The sequence below is a fragment of the Labrus bergylta genome, chromosome 1 (assembly GCF_963930695.1).
Source record: "Labrus bergylta chromosome 1, fLabBer1.1, whole genome shotgun sequence".
In the NCBI taxonomy this organism is placed as follows: domain Eukaryota; kingdom Metazoa; phylum Chordata; class Actinopteri; order Labriformes; family Labridae; genus Labrus; species Labrus bergylta.
The window spans coordinates 19,161,982-19,176,719 of NC_089195.1; the positions used below are offsets into that span (position 1 = coordinate 19,161,982).

The 14,738-nt window shown below is 37.7% G+C and overlaps 1 protein-coding gene across 1 annotated transcript in view; it reads right to left on the reverse strand.

Annotated features, from left to right (window-relative positions):
- The window catches only part of LOC109991660 (uncharacterized), a 39,328-nt gene that overhangs the window by 18,314 nt on the left and 6,276 nt on the right, over positions 1-14,738 (reverse strand). The window contains exons 5-36 of the mRNA XM_065955791.1: positions 13,483-13,605; positions 12,969-13,168; positions 12,780-12,883; positions 12,351-12,463; positions 12,016-12,264; positions 11,219-11,293; positions 10,885-11,126; positions 9,359-9,440; positions 9,115-9,258; positions 8,366-8,565; positions 8,173-8,282; positions 7,884-8,002; positions 7,598-7,768; positions 7,415-7,446; positions 6,594-6,691; positions 6,452-6,474; positions 6,309-6,330; positions 5,259-5,286; positions 5,087-5,165; positions 4,805-4,951; positions 4,342-4,541; positions 3,913-4,007; positions 3,666-3,784; positions 2,710-2,886; positions 2,588-2,619; positions 2,397-2,494; positions 1,427-1,449; positions 1,316-1,337; positions 1,194-1,221; positions 1,004-1,088; positions 746-892; positions 60-271 (exon numbers count right to left, since the gene is read on the reverse strand). Coding sequence (XP_065811863.1) covers positions 60-271; positions 746-892; positions 1,004-1,088; positions 1,194-1,221; positions 1,316-1,337; positions 1,427-1,449; positions 2,397-2,494; positions 2,588-2,619; positions 2,710-2,886; positions 3,666-3,784; positions 3,913-4,007; positions 4,342-4,541; positions 4,805-4,951; positions 5,087-5,165; positions 5,259-5,286; positions 6,309-6,330; positions 6,452-6,474; positions 6,594-6,691; positions 7,415-7,446; positions 7,598-7,768; positions 7,884-8,002; positions 8,173-8,282; positions 8,366-8,565; positions 9,115-9,258; positions 9,359-9,440; positions 10,885-11,126; positions 11,219-11,293; positions 12,016-12,264; positions 12,351-12,463; positions 12,780-12,883; positions 12,969-13,168; positions 13,483-13,605 — 3,599 coding nt within the window. The remainder of the gene's footprint in view (positions 1-59; positions 272-745; positions 893-1,003; positions 1,089-1,193; positions 1,222-1,315; positions 1,338-1,426; positions 1,450-2,396; positions 2,495-2,587; positions 2,620-2,709; positions 2,887-3,665; positions 3,785-3,912; positions 4,008-4,341; positions 4,542-4,804; positions 4,952-5,086; positions 5,166-5,258; positions 5,287-6,308; positions 6,331-6,451; positions 6,475-6,593; positions 6,692-7,414; positions 7,447-7,597; positions 7,769-7,883; positions 8,003-8,172; positions 8,283-8,365; positions 8,566-9,114; positions 9,259-9,358; positions 9,441-10,884; positions 11,127-11,218; positions 11,294-12,015; positions 12,265-12,350; positions 12,464-12,779; positions 12,884-12,968; positions 13,169-13,482; positions 13,606-14,738) is intronic.

The window sequence follows — 14,738 nt, forward strand, 5'->3', positions numbered from 1 at the left end:
ATTTCAAAATCAAAGTAGTTAGGATGTGTTAGATGCTTTCTGCACGTGATGCTGCTTACAGGTGCTGGAAGGAGCTGCAGTTCAAACCCCTTGTGACCAGACATGACAGGAAGTCAGGGGAAACGGCAGGCAGGAAAGGGCGGAGCCGCCGTTGGAACCACCGCTCAATGAGGGCGGGGCTGTTGAAGGCGACAGAGCTAAGCGTGTCCAATCGGATTTCTCGTATAGAGTCCAAAATCATCAACACCGCTGGATTTCTGGGGTCCAGAGTCTACAAGTAAAAAAAAAAAATCCAGTGAGCTGTTGCACCAGCTATGTTTAAATTCTGTCTTAAGTTTGAATGCAAAGTTCACACCAAACCCTATGTTGGAACTAGTTAGTTTGTAACTTAAGTTGTCTCATTGTTTGGTTGCACCACTGGGACATAAGGTTCATCTTTATTTGACACCAAGATGGCAGACTGAGTGGACAGGTGCTCAATGTAACAATTTAAAGCCCTAAAAAATTGCATTGCAAACTCTTGCACTGTACAAATCCCTTAATTGGCAATTTTTTGTTCCTGATACATTGTCTGTTCTTTAATTCCAAGAAAGACTGAGATAAAGTCTAGTAGCTTCATTTTAGTACAACGCTACAATCCGTTCAAACTAGGCTATGTTTTAACATACACACAGCTGGTACAACCCAGTACAAAGTCCTACTCTGATCAGGAGAGGGTAGAGTGAGGTGTTTTGCTAATTCATACCATGTTGCTCAGATGATCCAGAGCTTTATCCAGCACATGTGAAGCTTTGGAGAGGAGAAGCTTCCAGATAGGTCTGGAACCACTGGTGTCAGCGGAGCGGTTACACGCCAGTAACATTCTCAGTTCCTCTGCTGTCAATGCAGATAGCTGCGTAAAGAAAGAGCAGGGAGGAAGATTGGAGGAGGACTCATGTTGACACATTTTCACCAAACAGCTTTCATTGGGCAGTTGTTGAGCTGAGATGTTTCACTGTTTTACCTGGGCACATGCAAATTCCTCAACAGAGAAGTCGCACACGCGTCCAATTAGACGTCCACCGTTGAGGTTGAGCTGCAGCATCGTTCTGTATGTCCAAAATAAGAAGGAGCATGAAACATTTATTGTCAGTATATTAAAACACAAACTGTTCAAACAAACTCAAAGTTAAATACATATCTACAAATCCCACCTGTTCACTCCAACACAAATGTCTGTTTCTGTGAACAAAAAGGAATAAATGTTTTGATCATTGTCGTCCAGATATTGAATTGTTTGAGTTGTATACATAAAAAAGAAAAGAAAAAATCTTACCATTTGTCATGGTAAAATTGCACTAAGGGAAGAAAAAGATAAAAATTGTTAAGTGTCTTTTGTCATAATGAGACAAGAAATATTCTGAAAAAAAAAATCATGTGAGATTACCTGTCCACTGTATATGATGCAACCTTTAACAAAAACAAGAGACATTGAAAAGACATTAGGGTATGGTTAGGATATTTACATAAAAAATCTGGAATAGCTTGCTTTTTTGTTCCTGTCAAGCTGTGAACAATGCATTGAAATATCATCACGTTTACATTGTAAAGCTTGTTTGCAAACAATTTTTAATTTGAATATTTAGGTTTGAATATGAGAAAGAAATGTTCTCTCTTTTATTTCTGTTTTTCCCTCCACCAACTCCTGAAGGAAAATCTCTTTCCCTTAAGGTCTATAAAGGTCCATTACGTGCACCAGTGGGTCACTAACTTCATCCGTCTGGTTTTTGGTGTGTCACTAAAAGACAGCTTACAATACAATGCAATACAATACAATACTTTATAGCTTATACCTGCTGCAGCCAAACACAAAGCTACTCAGACAGTAAGACTCATTTAAAGCAGTAAAGAGTTTTTTTAAAGCTTGTTTTTAAATCAAACCACTTAATGCATGTTTATACTCTGCATAAGATATGGCTTTTTAAAATATCTTTCCTTTCTTTTTGCACTTAATGCTTAATGCTAGTATTTTGTACTGATCTTGGTGTTTGATTGTACAGCACTTGGTCACATTTTTGTTATTTTTAAAAATACTTTGCAAAAAAATTTGAATATGATTTACAAAAGATTAGTCTTTAGTTTTATGAACTTTAACTTGTGAAAAATGAATTTGGGGAAGATGTGTATTTTAGATGATGCAAAACAGACCTAGAATATTCCGGTTTGATTAAATTGATTGTGCAGCCACAACAGCAACATAATCTTAGTTAGCAATAATTTATCCAACCATAAAGCTATTTCATATTCAGGTGTTACACAAGTTAAGTAATTGGTTTATATTAAGTATATACTTGTTTATTTCATCATTTCCAGTGTTATGTTGCAAATGTTTATAACATACAGACTGTGCCTGTCACCTGGTTGAATGTGCTGGGATAATGCCGTTTTTGTGTACGTAATGGTCGCAGCCACACGAGGAGAAGCTGAAGCCAGAGTCATGTCCAGTCTTATGAACCTAGAACAAGCAACAGTACATCCAATATTTTATGCTTCATGTATCGTTTATAATTGAGCCACTTCATATATTTAAAGATGGACATAAACTCACAGTGTGGTATATTCTGAACAGGAGAGGTTTCCCTGTAAATACAGAATACAAAGAGGATTACTTACAACAAATTAAGCAAATTTGATTTTTTTTTTTGAGAAAACAAAGTAATTATTTTTTACCTGTTGAAGGAAAAAGACAAGGTACATCAAGAAGTCCTCAACGTTTTCTTCACCAGGTAATTCAGCCAGGTGATCAAAGAGGGAATTTATGATGATTTCTTTCTCTGGTAGAGCAGAAAGAGTCAACACCAGCAGCTCCGCACTCTGCTTTGGTGTCAGGAGTGAAAGGACCTCCAGCTGAACGGAAAGGAGAGAACCAAACACATTTTACTGCCCCTGAAAATAATGAGGGCCCCGTTTTTCAACAGTACAACTGATCGGATTTAAGGCGTCGGATTGGATCACATCTTGAAAATGGGTTGTTCAAGAGAAAGAATATAATGAATTAGATAAGACAGGCCATCCAATCTTGGATTTTATCTGCATAAAACATCCACTTTGTGTAATTAATAACTTTGAGATGGATTGGGATAACTTTGATCCAAAACATCTGGATTATCCTGACTCCAGAGGGCTAAATTCAGGCTGAAAAAAAACAGGTTAAAAAAGTAACAACACTGATAAGTTTGTCAAAATATTCAACATTTTAACCATGATGTTGATACTTCACACATTCTAATTTATATTTTGCTTCTGAATTGCTGCATATCTACCACAACATAGTAGATACAGTAGACATTAGAGTTTTGAAAAAAATAAAAGGATTGTGTCTCCATAAAACATTTCACAAAATAGAACGTAGTGGTAGTATGTTGGTATGTGGAATGTTGTCCCATTCAGAGCAATATCAATCTGGATTTAGTCGTCTTTAAAGGTCTATGTAAGATTGATCCTATCCAGTTTTTCTTTGAAAGTAAAATAGATTACCTGATCCTGGATAGCAAAAAATGGATTTACAAATCTGAATCACTCTTACCCTAATAATACATTTTTGCAACAAAAGGCCAAAGTGATAATAACAGCATTGGCTTGTTTTTCTACATTTTTGTGTAGAAACAAAAGAGAAATATTCTTACAGGGTTGAAGAATGGGTTGAGACCAGAAATGTCCTGAACGGACAACAGAGCTGAAAAGGGCCCCAGATTCTTCACCAGCCACTCTTCACTGCTGTTTGAGATGGATACACAGCTTGGACCTATAGACCAAGATAAAGAGAGATCTGTGAATACTGACACAGTTTCAACTTGTACAACCACTTGAGGTTGCAAATTTGAGATACGTTTGAAATAAGTCCCATGGATATTTAGAAAGTGCAGCAAGTACCTGAGTGTGACATAAAACGGAGGATGAACTCCTTTAAGACCACATGCTTTTGGTTTCTGGACATCTCGTCAAAACGATGGATAAATACCTGCAGTCTGAAAAAAAATGAGAATACACTTAGTTACTTTCTAAAACTCATTTCAATAGTTAGATTTTAGATAGATGTGGTACAGTAACGGTTCTTAATGGTATTTAAAGAAAACAGAAAAACGCAGGCAAGGTAGCTTAAAATTGAAGTTAGGATATCTCACCTGAATAAATATTCTTTATACTGTACATTCCATGGATATATTTTAACATTTTGTGTGTAAGTCTTGTTATGTGATGACATTCACCATGGACAATAGGGTTCAATGATAGTAAAAGTTTAAGTTGAAATAGAATATTAGGCATGTTGTTACATAAAAGAGGAAGATAGCAGTCACTTACATTTGCTGGTATGATTGACAGCTGATGTTTCGCATGCTCAAACAGTCCAGGAACCTCGGTGATGCAGACGGGAGGAACGCGCTCAGACGGGAAGAAAACCATGTCCTGATGACACTGCTGTTATTCAGCTCCTCATCAGTCAGCAGCGACACTCTGATCTCTCCGATCACATCCAAAACCTGTCTGGCTGAAGGAATGGACTGTGGAGACATCAATTCATTGAGTCAGGATTGAGTTGAAACGTTTCTACAATTCTACAATTCACTTAGCAGACGCTTAACGTTCTTGCATTCTGATATATTAATGTGCCATCCTGGAGGCTGGACTATCTATGCAACCTGATAGGGCTGCAGGCACGTACCGCCTCATGCTACCAGCAGTGACCATCCACTGTCCTCTCCTCTCAATAAAGGTTTGAAAGACCCAAAAAACAATCTTAAGAAAAAAACAAGAAGATACCGACCATGTTAGCCAACTTGTCCAGAGCTGGGTCCAGGATGGGGGATAGTCTAGTCAGCAGCATCTTCCACAACACTTTCGAGTGGCTGCTGTTTCCAGGCAGATTGCACTTCAGAAGAGACGCCAGCTGATGGGCTGTGAAGGTCTCCAGCTGTAAGAGTGTATGACACCGTAGGAGGTCATTTAGGTATACAGACAAGCAGCAGCATGTTGAATTAAAGCTTTTTCCAAAAATAAGTCATTATATTTCCAATCTCATTTAGATTTTTTGACATTCAACAGTCACCTGTGCACATGCATACATCTCCAAGGTAAAATTGCAGGACACTTCCGTTGATGTGTTGAAGTAAGAGTGAAGGTCAGAACTGCAAATACAAGTGGAAAAAAGTCATTAAACAGACTACTTCATTTGTATTATTCTGTTACATCTCTGATACAAATGATAAAAAAGGGGATACCTGTCAACTCTTCTGCAGATATTGTGATCTGTCAAACAGCAAAAAAATACATGAATTAGCTATGAAAGTTCTTACAGTAGAGTGATGATGTGGTGTATGACTTACTTGAATCATTTTCTTAAGTAAGGAAGCATTACTAAAGTTTAAAAACTCTTCTTTTACAAGTACAACTCCTGCATCAGAAGAATGTAGTTACAAATGTAAGTATATTGAAGTATGTAGTTTTTTGTGTGTGTGTGTGTGTGTGTGTGTGTGTGTGTGTGTGTGTGTGTGTGTGTGTGTGTGTGTGTGTGTGTGGTTTTCTATGTGGGGTGCTTGTTTGTTATTTTATTTTTCTCTATCTCAATCAAAGCTATTATTATTACAACTTTTGTTCTATTGTATTCTATTAATTTCTTGTAAAAATAAATAAAAATAATAATAATGTAAGAAATTAATTATGTTTGGATTGCCCAATAAACACAAAGTTCCAAAAAAAAGTATGTATTACTACAAATTAATCCATTAAGGACCTTTTACAGTTCTCGCTATTTTATTAAAAAATATATATTTTATTTCACAAATTCAAAGTATGCCTATCAAAGTCAATGAAGCTCCTATGAACAGATTTGCAATAAATGATTGAAGAAGGAAAGAGGGAACAAGAGAAAGTGTTAATGCTAGCTCGCTTATTTTATACTGTTTAAGCCTTCTACTTTCTTTGGGCTACTTTTAGGGACACGTTAACTCCCCCGTCCATATTCCACTGATTCCTAACGTTACATAACTAACATAATGTATCCATGCTCACTTAACAAATTCAAATGAGATATTTAATTCACAAATTTACAGCATTATTGACATGTAAGAAAATGTAATTTTTGTGAAATATTCAAATGTTCCTCTTAAAATAGCAGTGTAGAAGTGTATTATAGCATTAAAATGGAAAAAGTCCAGTAGAAAAAATTAAGTCATAATTGCACATGAGAATGTCACCAATGTGAATGAGTTGTAATTCACCACTGCAGTGATGCTCTGAAAAATAACACAGGTGTGTTTAATAGCTCTTACCGTTGTAATGAGTTACTGGGCACTGTGAATCACAAGAGTTAACACATTTTAAATAATATTGAATAAATACATGAAACTCTTAACATGAGCTACAATACGCAGTTGAAGAAGATTCTTTAAAATACACAATATGTCAATCTCACCAGGATGCCTTCTGGTACACACTCTGTTCAAACAGAAACAGAGAAAATATTCAGTTAATAGCTGTAGGCTATATAAAATAATTAACTGTAAATATGTGTTTATGGTCAGTATGTGTGTTTGTAATGTGAGAAAGAGACTGACCCCCTGGTGCAATTTCTATCAGGTCATCTATGGTCGCCCAGATGACAGGTTCAACATATGGTTGTACTAATGGTATGGCTTCGTACAATCTCTCAAAACTGTCAAAACAAGAGATATCAAAACAAGCAAAGAATACATATTTAAAGAGACAGCATTAAAGAGATCCACTTTCACTAAATAATCATCAAAAATTGAAATCTGCAAAAAAAAAAAGTAAAACTGCAGAGCTTTTCTTAAGTCTTAAATGCAAATCTTTCTCTCACCACAACACATGATAGACCTTCATTCTTTAAATAAGAGCATTGGGCTGTAAGAGATTGTTGAAAATGTCTGAAATTGCCTTCTACACAATGTAAAAGGTTTTTTTTTTTTAAATAATATTACCGCTGATTCTTGCCAAACTTTCCATTAAATTCTATTGCATTCTGTTCAAAACATTTTAAGATACCCTGCTTAGAAACAAATGAACATAATTTGAACACATCTTAAAAAAAGGAAAAGCAATGCTGTTGGAAAAATAAAATAATCCGGAAGCAATTGGTTCGTGAGTTGGTGAAGGGAATCTGCGTTCAAGGTCTTTTCACAGCTGATACTTTGCTCTGTCATTGCAGGAATAACCCATTATTACTAACATAAATGAGGATTCAGATTCAATATAAGCGCCATGCTATGCAATGTGGCGCTTAGAGATGTTATCAGTTACCAATAAATTCCTGTTGTGAAACAGTTAAAGAACTGAAGTAAAGAAACAATCAAATAACAATTTACTTGAGTTTATCACCCACACAACAGAAAGTATAATCAAAAGTAAAAGTACTCACATCTGTCTGTAGACTCCGCATGAAACATTAACCTTAGAAACAAGAAGTTTTACAATCAATCACCCAGTTTAAGGTTTTACAAACGTCTTACGCTACTATAACATTTAGTTAAGGTAACTTGAACTAGTTACTAACATTTATAGTAACACGTATCAAACATTCATAACATATAGTTAGTTTTACCTCTCCAGCAAGCTCGACAAGGTAGTACAGAACTTCTGGCAAGTGTTCCGGCGACTCCAACAGAGATTCAAACACTCTGTCGATGACAAAGTCTTTCTCAGGTGGAGTAGGAAGAGGCAGCAGCAACAACTCTACAGTCTGTTTTGGAGTCAAGACGGGAAGGGCTTCCAACTGGACAGGAGACAGAAAAGAAGAGGAGATTTTATAAACAATGATGGTCTTGCTTTAGTGGAGTCCATTCAAGATTGATTAGATGATTTGAGCCTGTGAGGATTTCCAGACTCACTCCAGAAAAGTTTGGGTTGAGCTCATAGAAGTCGGTGATGGAGGCAAATCTTGCAAAGGCACCAAAGTTTTCCAGCAGATATTCTGCACTGTTGTTGGCTGAGAAAACACACTGGGGGTCTGAAACATAAATTAAAAACTGAATGTTTATTGAATGAACTATATGTTTTAACCTTGACATTTTTGATTCAGGATTAAAGAGAAAGAGTACCGCAAGTTTACTCCAGTACTGTCCAGAACTTTATTCCATTCTATTTCCTTTTGCCTTTTTGTTTAAACGTTAAAATTACCTGAGGTGTTGTGATGCCGCAGAAAGGGAAAGATGAAGTGTTCATAGATGTTACGACTGTACATGGGATCAGCATGCATGAAACTCAATTTGTCGCTGAGTTCTGCCACACTACAGAAAAACAATGTAAAAATGAATTACCCCCATACTTGTGTGAAATAAATTGTAAAATCTTCTCAAACTTGTGAACATACATGGTTTGGTAAACTGGACAGGAGAAGTTCTTGTTGCTGAGGCAGGACAGGAGGCCTATGGGGACATCAGGCAGGAGGGGCATCAGTTTGATCTGAAACCAGAGCTTGATGAACTCCGGGTCCTGCAGGTGTTCCTGAGTCAGAGCTGGAGAGTCGGGCCTAAAGATCTCGTGAAAGTCGTACGCCAACTCATGGAAGTTCTACAGGAGGGGAAACATTAACATTGCGTTTAGAATATCTTGTTATGGCCCGGTGTTTTTCCTTTGTTCTGTTTGTCCCTCTTCCCCTTCTGTTGTTTCTAGCTCCACCCAGGTGAATCTACTGACTGTACATTAGGAGCACCTGGTCTTTGAGGAACATGTACAATTTATGTACATATGTACACAATGACTGTTTTCTCTTTTTTTTTAATTATTATTAAGGCTGGGGCGCCAGTAGCCCAGTGGGAGCCAAGAGAAATATTTATCTCCTTTTTCTCAAGATGAAGGCCCATTTAACGATCACTGGCGTATCTAGTGTAGTAGAAGCTACAGCAGGCCAAGCACAATTTGTGACGTAAACTGAACAAAAGAACAAACCCATCTACAACAAAAAATCTAAATTTTCAAGATTGGATTTTGGAAGCATTAATACTTTATACTAGCTCTGGGTTTGGTTTCATCAGTTCCTGTAAATATTAAAGTAAACCAGATTCACATTCTTATTTGAGATCGCATTTAATTTAATCAGTTTTTTATTCTTACACTCACCGTTTTGGACAATTCTTCGATCAGAGAGCTCAGACGTTTTAACATCTCCATGATCAACCTCTTCATCGTGGCCTCGTTAATTTCAAAGTGAGTACGAGCGGCACAGTGCAAAACATGGGCGACATTTTCCACTGCATCAGACAGCTGAAAGGGTGAAAAATGGTTGGACAACAAGAGGCACATTAAAACATCATTTCCAAACTTGACTGATTACTGAACTATTAAGAATAAAATGAAGCCCTACCCCACACGGGCTCCTATCGAGTGTGATGCTACAGACATCGGGAACTTCAGAGGTGTCATTGTTCATGCCATGGTCAAGATAGCTGCACAAAAAAGCACAATTAAACACTCAGAAGAAAGGCACATTCAACATTCATTGGTGACCTATGCTAGTATAGCATTGAACATGGAAATCGTTGGACTGTATGATTTAACTGTGGCACTTTTCTTTGAACACAACGTGTTTACTTTATTTTTCCCTTTACTACTCTGCTAATCCATTAAAGAGCACCACAGGGGTCACTTTTGTTAGAGCAGTCAATTATAATGCTCTTTTTCTCATCAAATTATTAATACAAAATAAACTCCTAAGAAAAGGGAACACTTGGACACAAGTCAGCAGGATGATAATATCATGAGAGAAACCAATGTTTGATCAAAAATGTCCTTGATGTGTATTTTAATTTTGTCCTGTGTTCAAACTATTGATATGGAGGAGGCCAGGTTTTGTAACCTAAACTACAGCGAGTCATTAGGGGTGGCTCAAAACATTTTGTTCTGGCTTCACTTCTCTGTCCATACTTTATATAGTCTATGTTTGCAAGAAAATCCACTCCCTTCACAAGCTAGTCGCTAACTTTTCCTATCTGCAGTTTGGAGTTTGACTAGAAGTGTAAACTGTAAAGTAGGTTTATTAGAGCTTTTAAATTGGAAAAACAGCTTAAAGTAAAACTATGACCTAAAAAAGACTTAAAGGCTGAAGACATTTTACACATCAACTTAGCAGAAATCAGGTTTACCCTATGTAAATGTATCTTTGAGCCATGACTGTCTACAATCAGAGAGAAGCATGAGTCCCTATGGCTATTTTTGTCGAGCTGTGTTTACATCATGTTTACATGGACGGGAAGGCCTTACGTAAATCTCTTTTAGTCAAGGATTAGAGAAAAGAAGAATAACATAGCTACTCTGCTTGTTTGGATGTCACGTAGGCCTAAATGTCTTTAGATCACGGTCATTCCGTGTCAATTTATGCACAATATGAAGCTATGAGTTCACCAAAATGTGTTAAAATTAGCCTGTTAACCCAACAATGCAAACCACAGGCAATTGCAGCTCGAGCCAAGAACAATTTTGTCCGCAACTTGCGCCTAATGGTGCTGATTAATGGTGCGTTCTAATTAATAGGGAGGGGTTGGAGGTGTGCCGCTGGAGGAGAGCAGAGGCTTCAGAATAGCAGAGGTGTAGCCAAACAGCAGTTTGTTTTGGTTTCATGGTGTTCAAGGACGACATCTACTGGATCAAAAAGTCGCACATTCTTTCTCTAAAAAGTGTCATTATCAACAGTTGACTAACTGCTTCATTGTATTACTGAATGAAGGTGAAATTGCTGGACCTGAGACCTCTTAAACATCTACTTTTTAGTTGTATTTTTACGTATCTAATGCTGTTGTCTACCACCCAAACCATTTCTTCAAAATAATGTATAGAAAATATGAATTGATCAGTTGATTGATTGTAAATAAAAATGTTATGTTAGTTACTTACAACACTTCATGGAAGGCCATTTTGATGGTGGGGTGTTTCATGAATTCTTCATCTGGCAAGAACCTCCATAACAACGGCATCACTACTTGGCTGTACCAGTCCTCTACATTTGTCACGTCAAACTCAGGCATCTGTGGAACTACAGGAACTTCTTTTGGCCTGTAAATGTCTGCCAGCTCCCCCAGAGTCCAATTGAGCAGGAACTGAGTCAGAGTTGTGCTTCTCAATTCTGAAATGTCCCTCTGGAGAAAAAGGAAGCATGTCAGGGGTCATTTCACCCAGCAGGTGTACTGTGTGCATGTAAGAGTGTGTGTTTGAGTGTGAAAGCTTATACCTCATGAACGAAGGACACAAAGTTATGAACAAAGCTCCCAACTGGTCTGAAGGCTCCCATGAACCCCTTTACAACCTGCAAGATAGACAAAAGGGGTAAGTACTGTAGTCTTTAGTTACATGCACCACTTTGTCAAGAGAAATTCTTAAGCTCCAAATACAATTCTTGATTTCATAGTCAATGTTTCTTCTTATTTTTTGGCACCACATTAGCATATTGTCATCATGAATATGAAGGGAATGAGTAAGATGATGAAAATCATATACAGTAATTGTGATTTTTTCTGACACGATTTAGACTATCATCTTGTTAGAACTATTTTTTAATCTCATAATAATGTTTTTTTTTATTAAGGCTCATACTCCTCTATTATTTATTTATTATCTCTCTCTCCCTTTCAGTGCAGAAATAGGCTACCAGTATTTAGGGATTAAGTTTTGACAAAACTTGGCAGCACAAGATACCAACATGACACAGCATGTTTGCATGCTTGTAAATATGTGGATTTTAATAAAATGTTCTTCACAAAGTCTCTGTCCAAATATTTCTTGCGGACACCCTTGTTGTGAATTATTATTTCTCCGCTGTTTAATGGTTGATTTTTACCTCTACCTCTACCTTTTCTGTTTTTTTATGGGGGTATTTTGTCGAGTTTGTACCATGTAAACAGATGCCACACGTGTAAAGACTGAACTAATGTCCTTTCCCAATAAGGTCTTTAAAATTCGAAAGAGAAAAATCAACAAATACAGAACAATTCCTACAAAACTTTAAGCATCCATGCTTAATTACATTACCCCTTTGAATTGATCATGAGGGGACGGGGGTCTGTAGGGGTCATGTGGTTTTGGAGGATAGGAAGGAGAGAATCCAGGGGTCGTCCAGTTGTGGCCCGATCCAGGAATGACTGTTGGGTGAGGCCCAGGGCCTCCTGTCATCATACTGTGAAAGACCAGGGTGAGGGTGCCGTTGTCTAAACTTTCTACCCCCGGCTGAAGCAGCAGCTCAGCCTTCTGCGCTGGAGACAGTAGGTGAAGAACCTCCAGCTGTGGGGGGTGGGGGGGGGGGAAACAAGTTAAGCACAGGCAAAAAAAAAAAAAAAAAGGAACGTCCTCAATTCAAGTTAACTCACGCCACTGAAAACCATGTTGAGTTTTGAAAAGTCCTTCATCCGGGCCATTGCTTTGAAGGCACCAAAATTCTTCATTAACCACGTCTCACTGGATTCCTCCCCATGCACACAACCTATACAAAAAAACCCCACTTGGAATAAGATTTTGCTTGAAGAAGCAGGGAGAAGAGAATTCATCTCAAGAGGTTCATTTTCAAGCAACACTTTTAGCATGAAGAGTTCATGTTTAAGCCTTCTGGCACATGGCCTTCACTAATGACTTTGTGGAAGGCAACATCAAAATGTGTTGGCCTCTGAATGTAGTTTTTGTTTAAACTACAAATCTTACAGGACCAATGACAAAGTACAAATCAAAGGTTTAGTTAGTTGAGAAGTATGCTTTTCTAGTCATTTCTAGTTGTGAATTTGAACCAAACGTATAAGCTGTACCCGCTATTCTGTCTCCAGACAGAAACGGGTACATGAAGAATGTGTAGATCCACTTTTGTCTGACTGGATCCATCTCTGAATAATGGTGACTGAGCTCCTGTACCCTGCAAGATGAAAAAAGATGGTGAGTAGTTGTTCGAAAACAAAAAAGATACAGAAACAAGCGGGTCAACAGAGAGTCAGGCATACACAGTCTGGTAGGTTGAGCAGCTGAAGTTCTTGGTGCTGAGGCAGGACAGGAAGTGTTTGGTGATGGACTTCAGCAGCGGTTTCATCTTGACCTCTAACCACATGTGGACCAGGTCATCATTCTGGAAGGGGTCTGCTTTGGGGTTCAACTCAAGTGCCCCCTGCAGGCTGAGAAGTGGCACTCCTGACATACTGGATCTCTAGTTTAAGATGATGGATTGGTGAATCAAGGGATGGAATGAGGGAGTGGTAGGAAGAACATTAATGGTATTCATGTTATGTGGGTCAAAGTGTGCCTCTAAAAAGACTAATAAGACAATAATGTAGCGTAAAGGAATAGTCCCCTCACTTCTCATCAATCAAAGTGTGCAAATTCAACATGTGACTCGATGGGAACAATTCAAAAACATTATTACATCAACAACTGGTCAGGTTGGTCTTTAAAACAACATTCCTTTCGTTGCGTGTCTACTGGAACACATTCCTGTCTTCCTGTTTTAACTTTCAGCCGTACCATAAAGGTGTAGACATCCATCGTCGCTTCCAGCATTTCTTTAAGCCTTTCCAAGTGGTCTCTCCCTGTGTCTGTTGGTGGCAATCCCACACACTGGAGAAAGTGTGAGGTTTCATCTGGTTCCTTGGAATTGATGAGAAAAACAACATTTGAGCAACAAGGACACTATTTGCCATAATTTAAAAGAAGCTGAATACTCGTTTTGCTGGTGTTTTCAAATAGGGCCTGCAAATTGGATTATCTGAGTGTAGACATTGGAAAAAGTGCCTTTAGTTAATAAGTTAATCAATCAGTTGCTTCATATTTATTTATTCATGTTTTGTTTTTTTTGTGGGAAAATATCATAAAAAGTATATTCAACAGCTGACATTACAACATTTTAGAGCAGGTGTAATAAGCTGCGTCGTACATTTAACTTCAATTGTTCATGAGAACTAAATGTTTCTTTAAGGCTCATTCACATTCCTTTGTGAGAAACGTTCAAATGAAACAGAGCTGTCGTCGCTGCTATTGATTACACCTGAGCTCATCCTGCTATGACAAGGAAAAATGTTCACATACACATAGAGAAAAAACTTTATATTTAATTAAATGGCTTAATTAAACACGTGCTTGTGATTGTCTTATTTTACGTTAAAAAGAAGTGTTGTGTTGGCTAAAAGTTTGTAGTGTGTAGTTTTGAAAGTTTCCACACCTACAGACTACTAGTTGTTTGGATAAACTCTGTCCAGGTTAAGCGCATAAAGTTAGTCAGAAACATTAACGCAGTGATCACTACCCTATAGGAATGTGATTCTGGCAGTTTTTGGAACAGGATATTCAAGTTATTCCAAGAGTTCTAAGCAGCTTGGTAGCTCACACCTCCTGAAATACATTTTTCCTCCCTCCCATTTTTCCACCTCCTGAAATACATTTTTCCTCCCTCCAATTCTACAAAACTCTGGATATTATGATCCTTGACCAGAAGCTCGCTTTTCTGGGAATCTTCCCATTGATGTCAATGTAACTTCAGACATGTTGCTGTGACACATTGAACCTGCTCTGCTTGGTCCTTCTGAAACTAAAAGAGGCAACAATGTGGGAGCTTAAAATAATAAAACATACTTCTACCTCACTCAATCACACCTGTCAATTTCAAAGTGTGTCTGTTCATTCATTGCTTTAAAAAAAAGGGAGACTGTCTTTAAAGAAACGTGCATCTGTAGCTTCTGGAGGGATACAGTAATGATCATAAATCTAAATCAATCCATGTATCA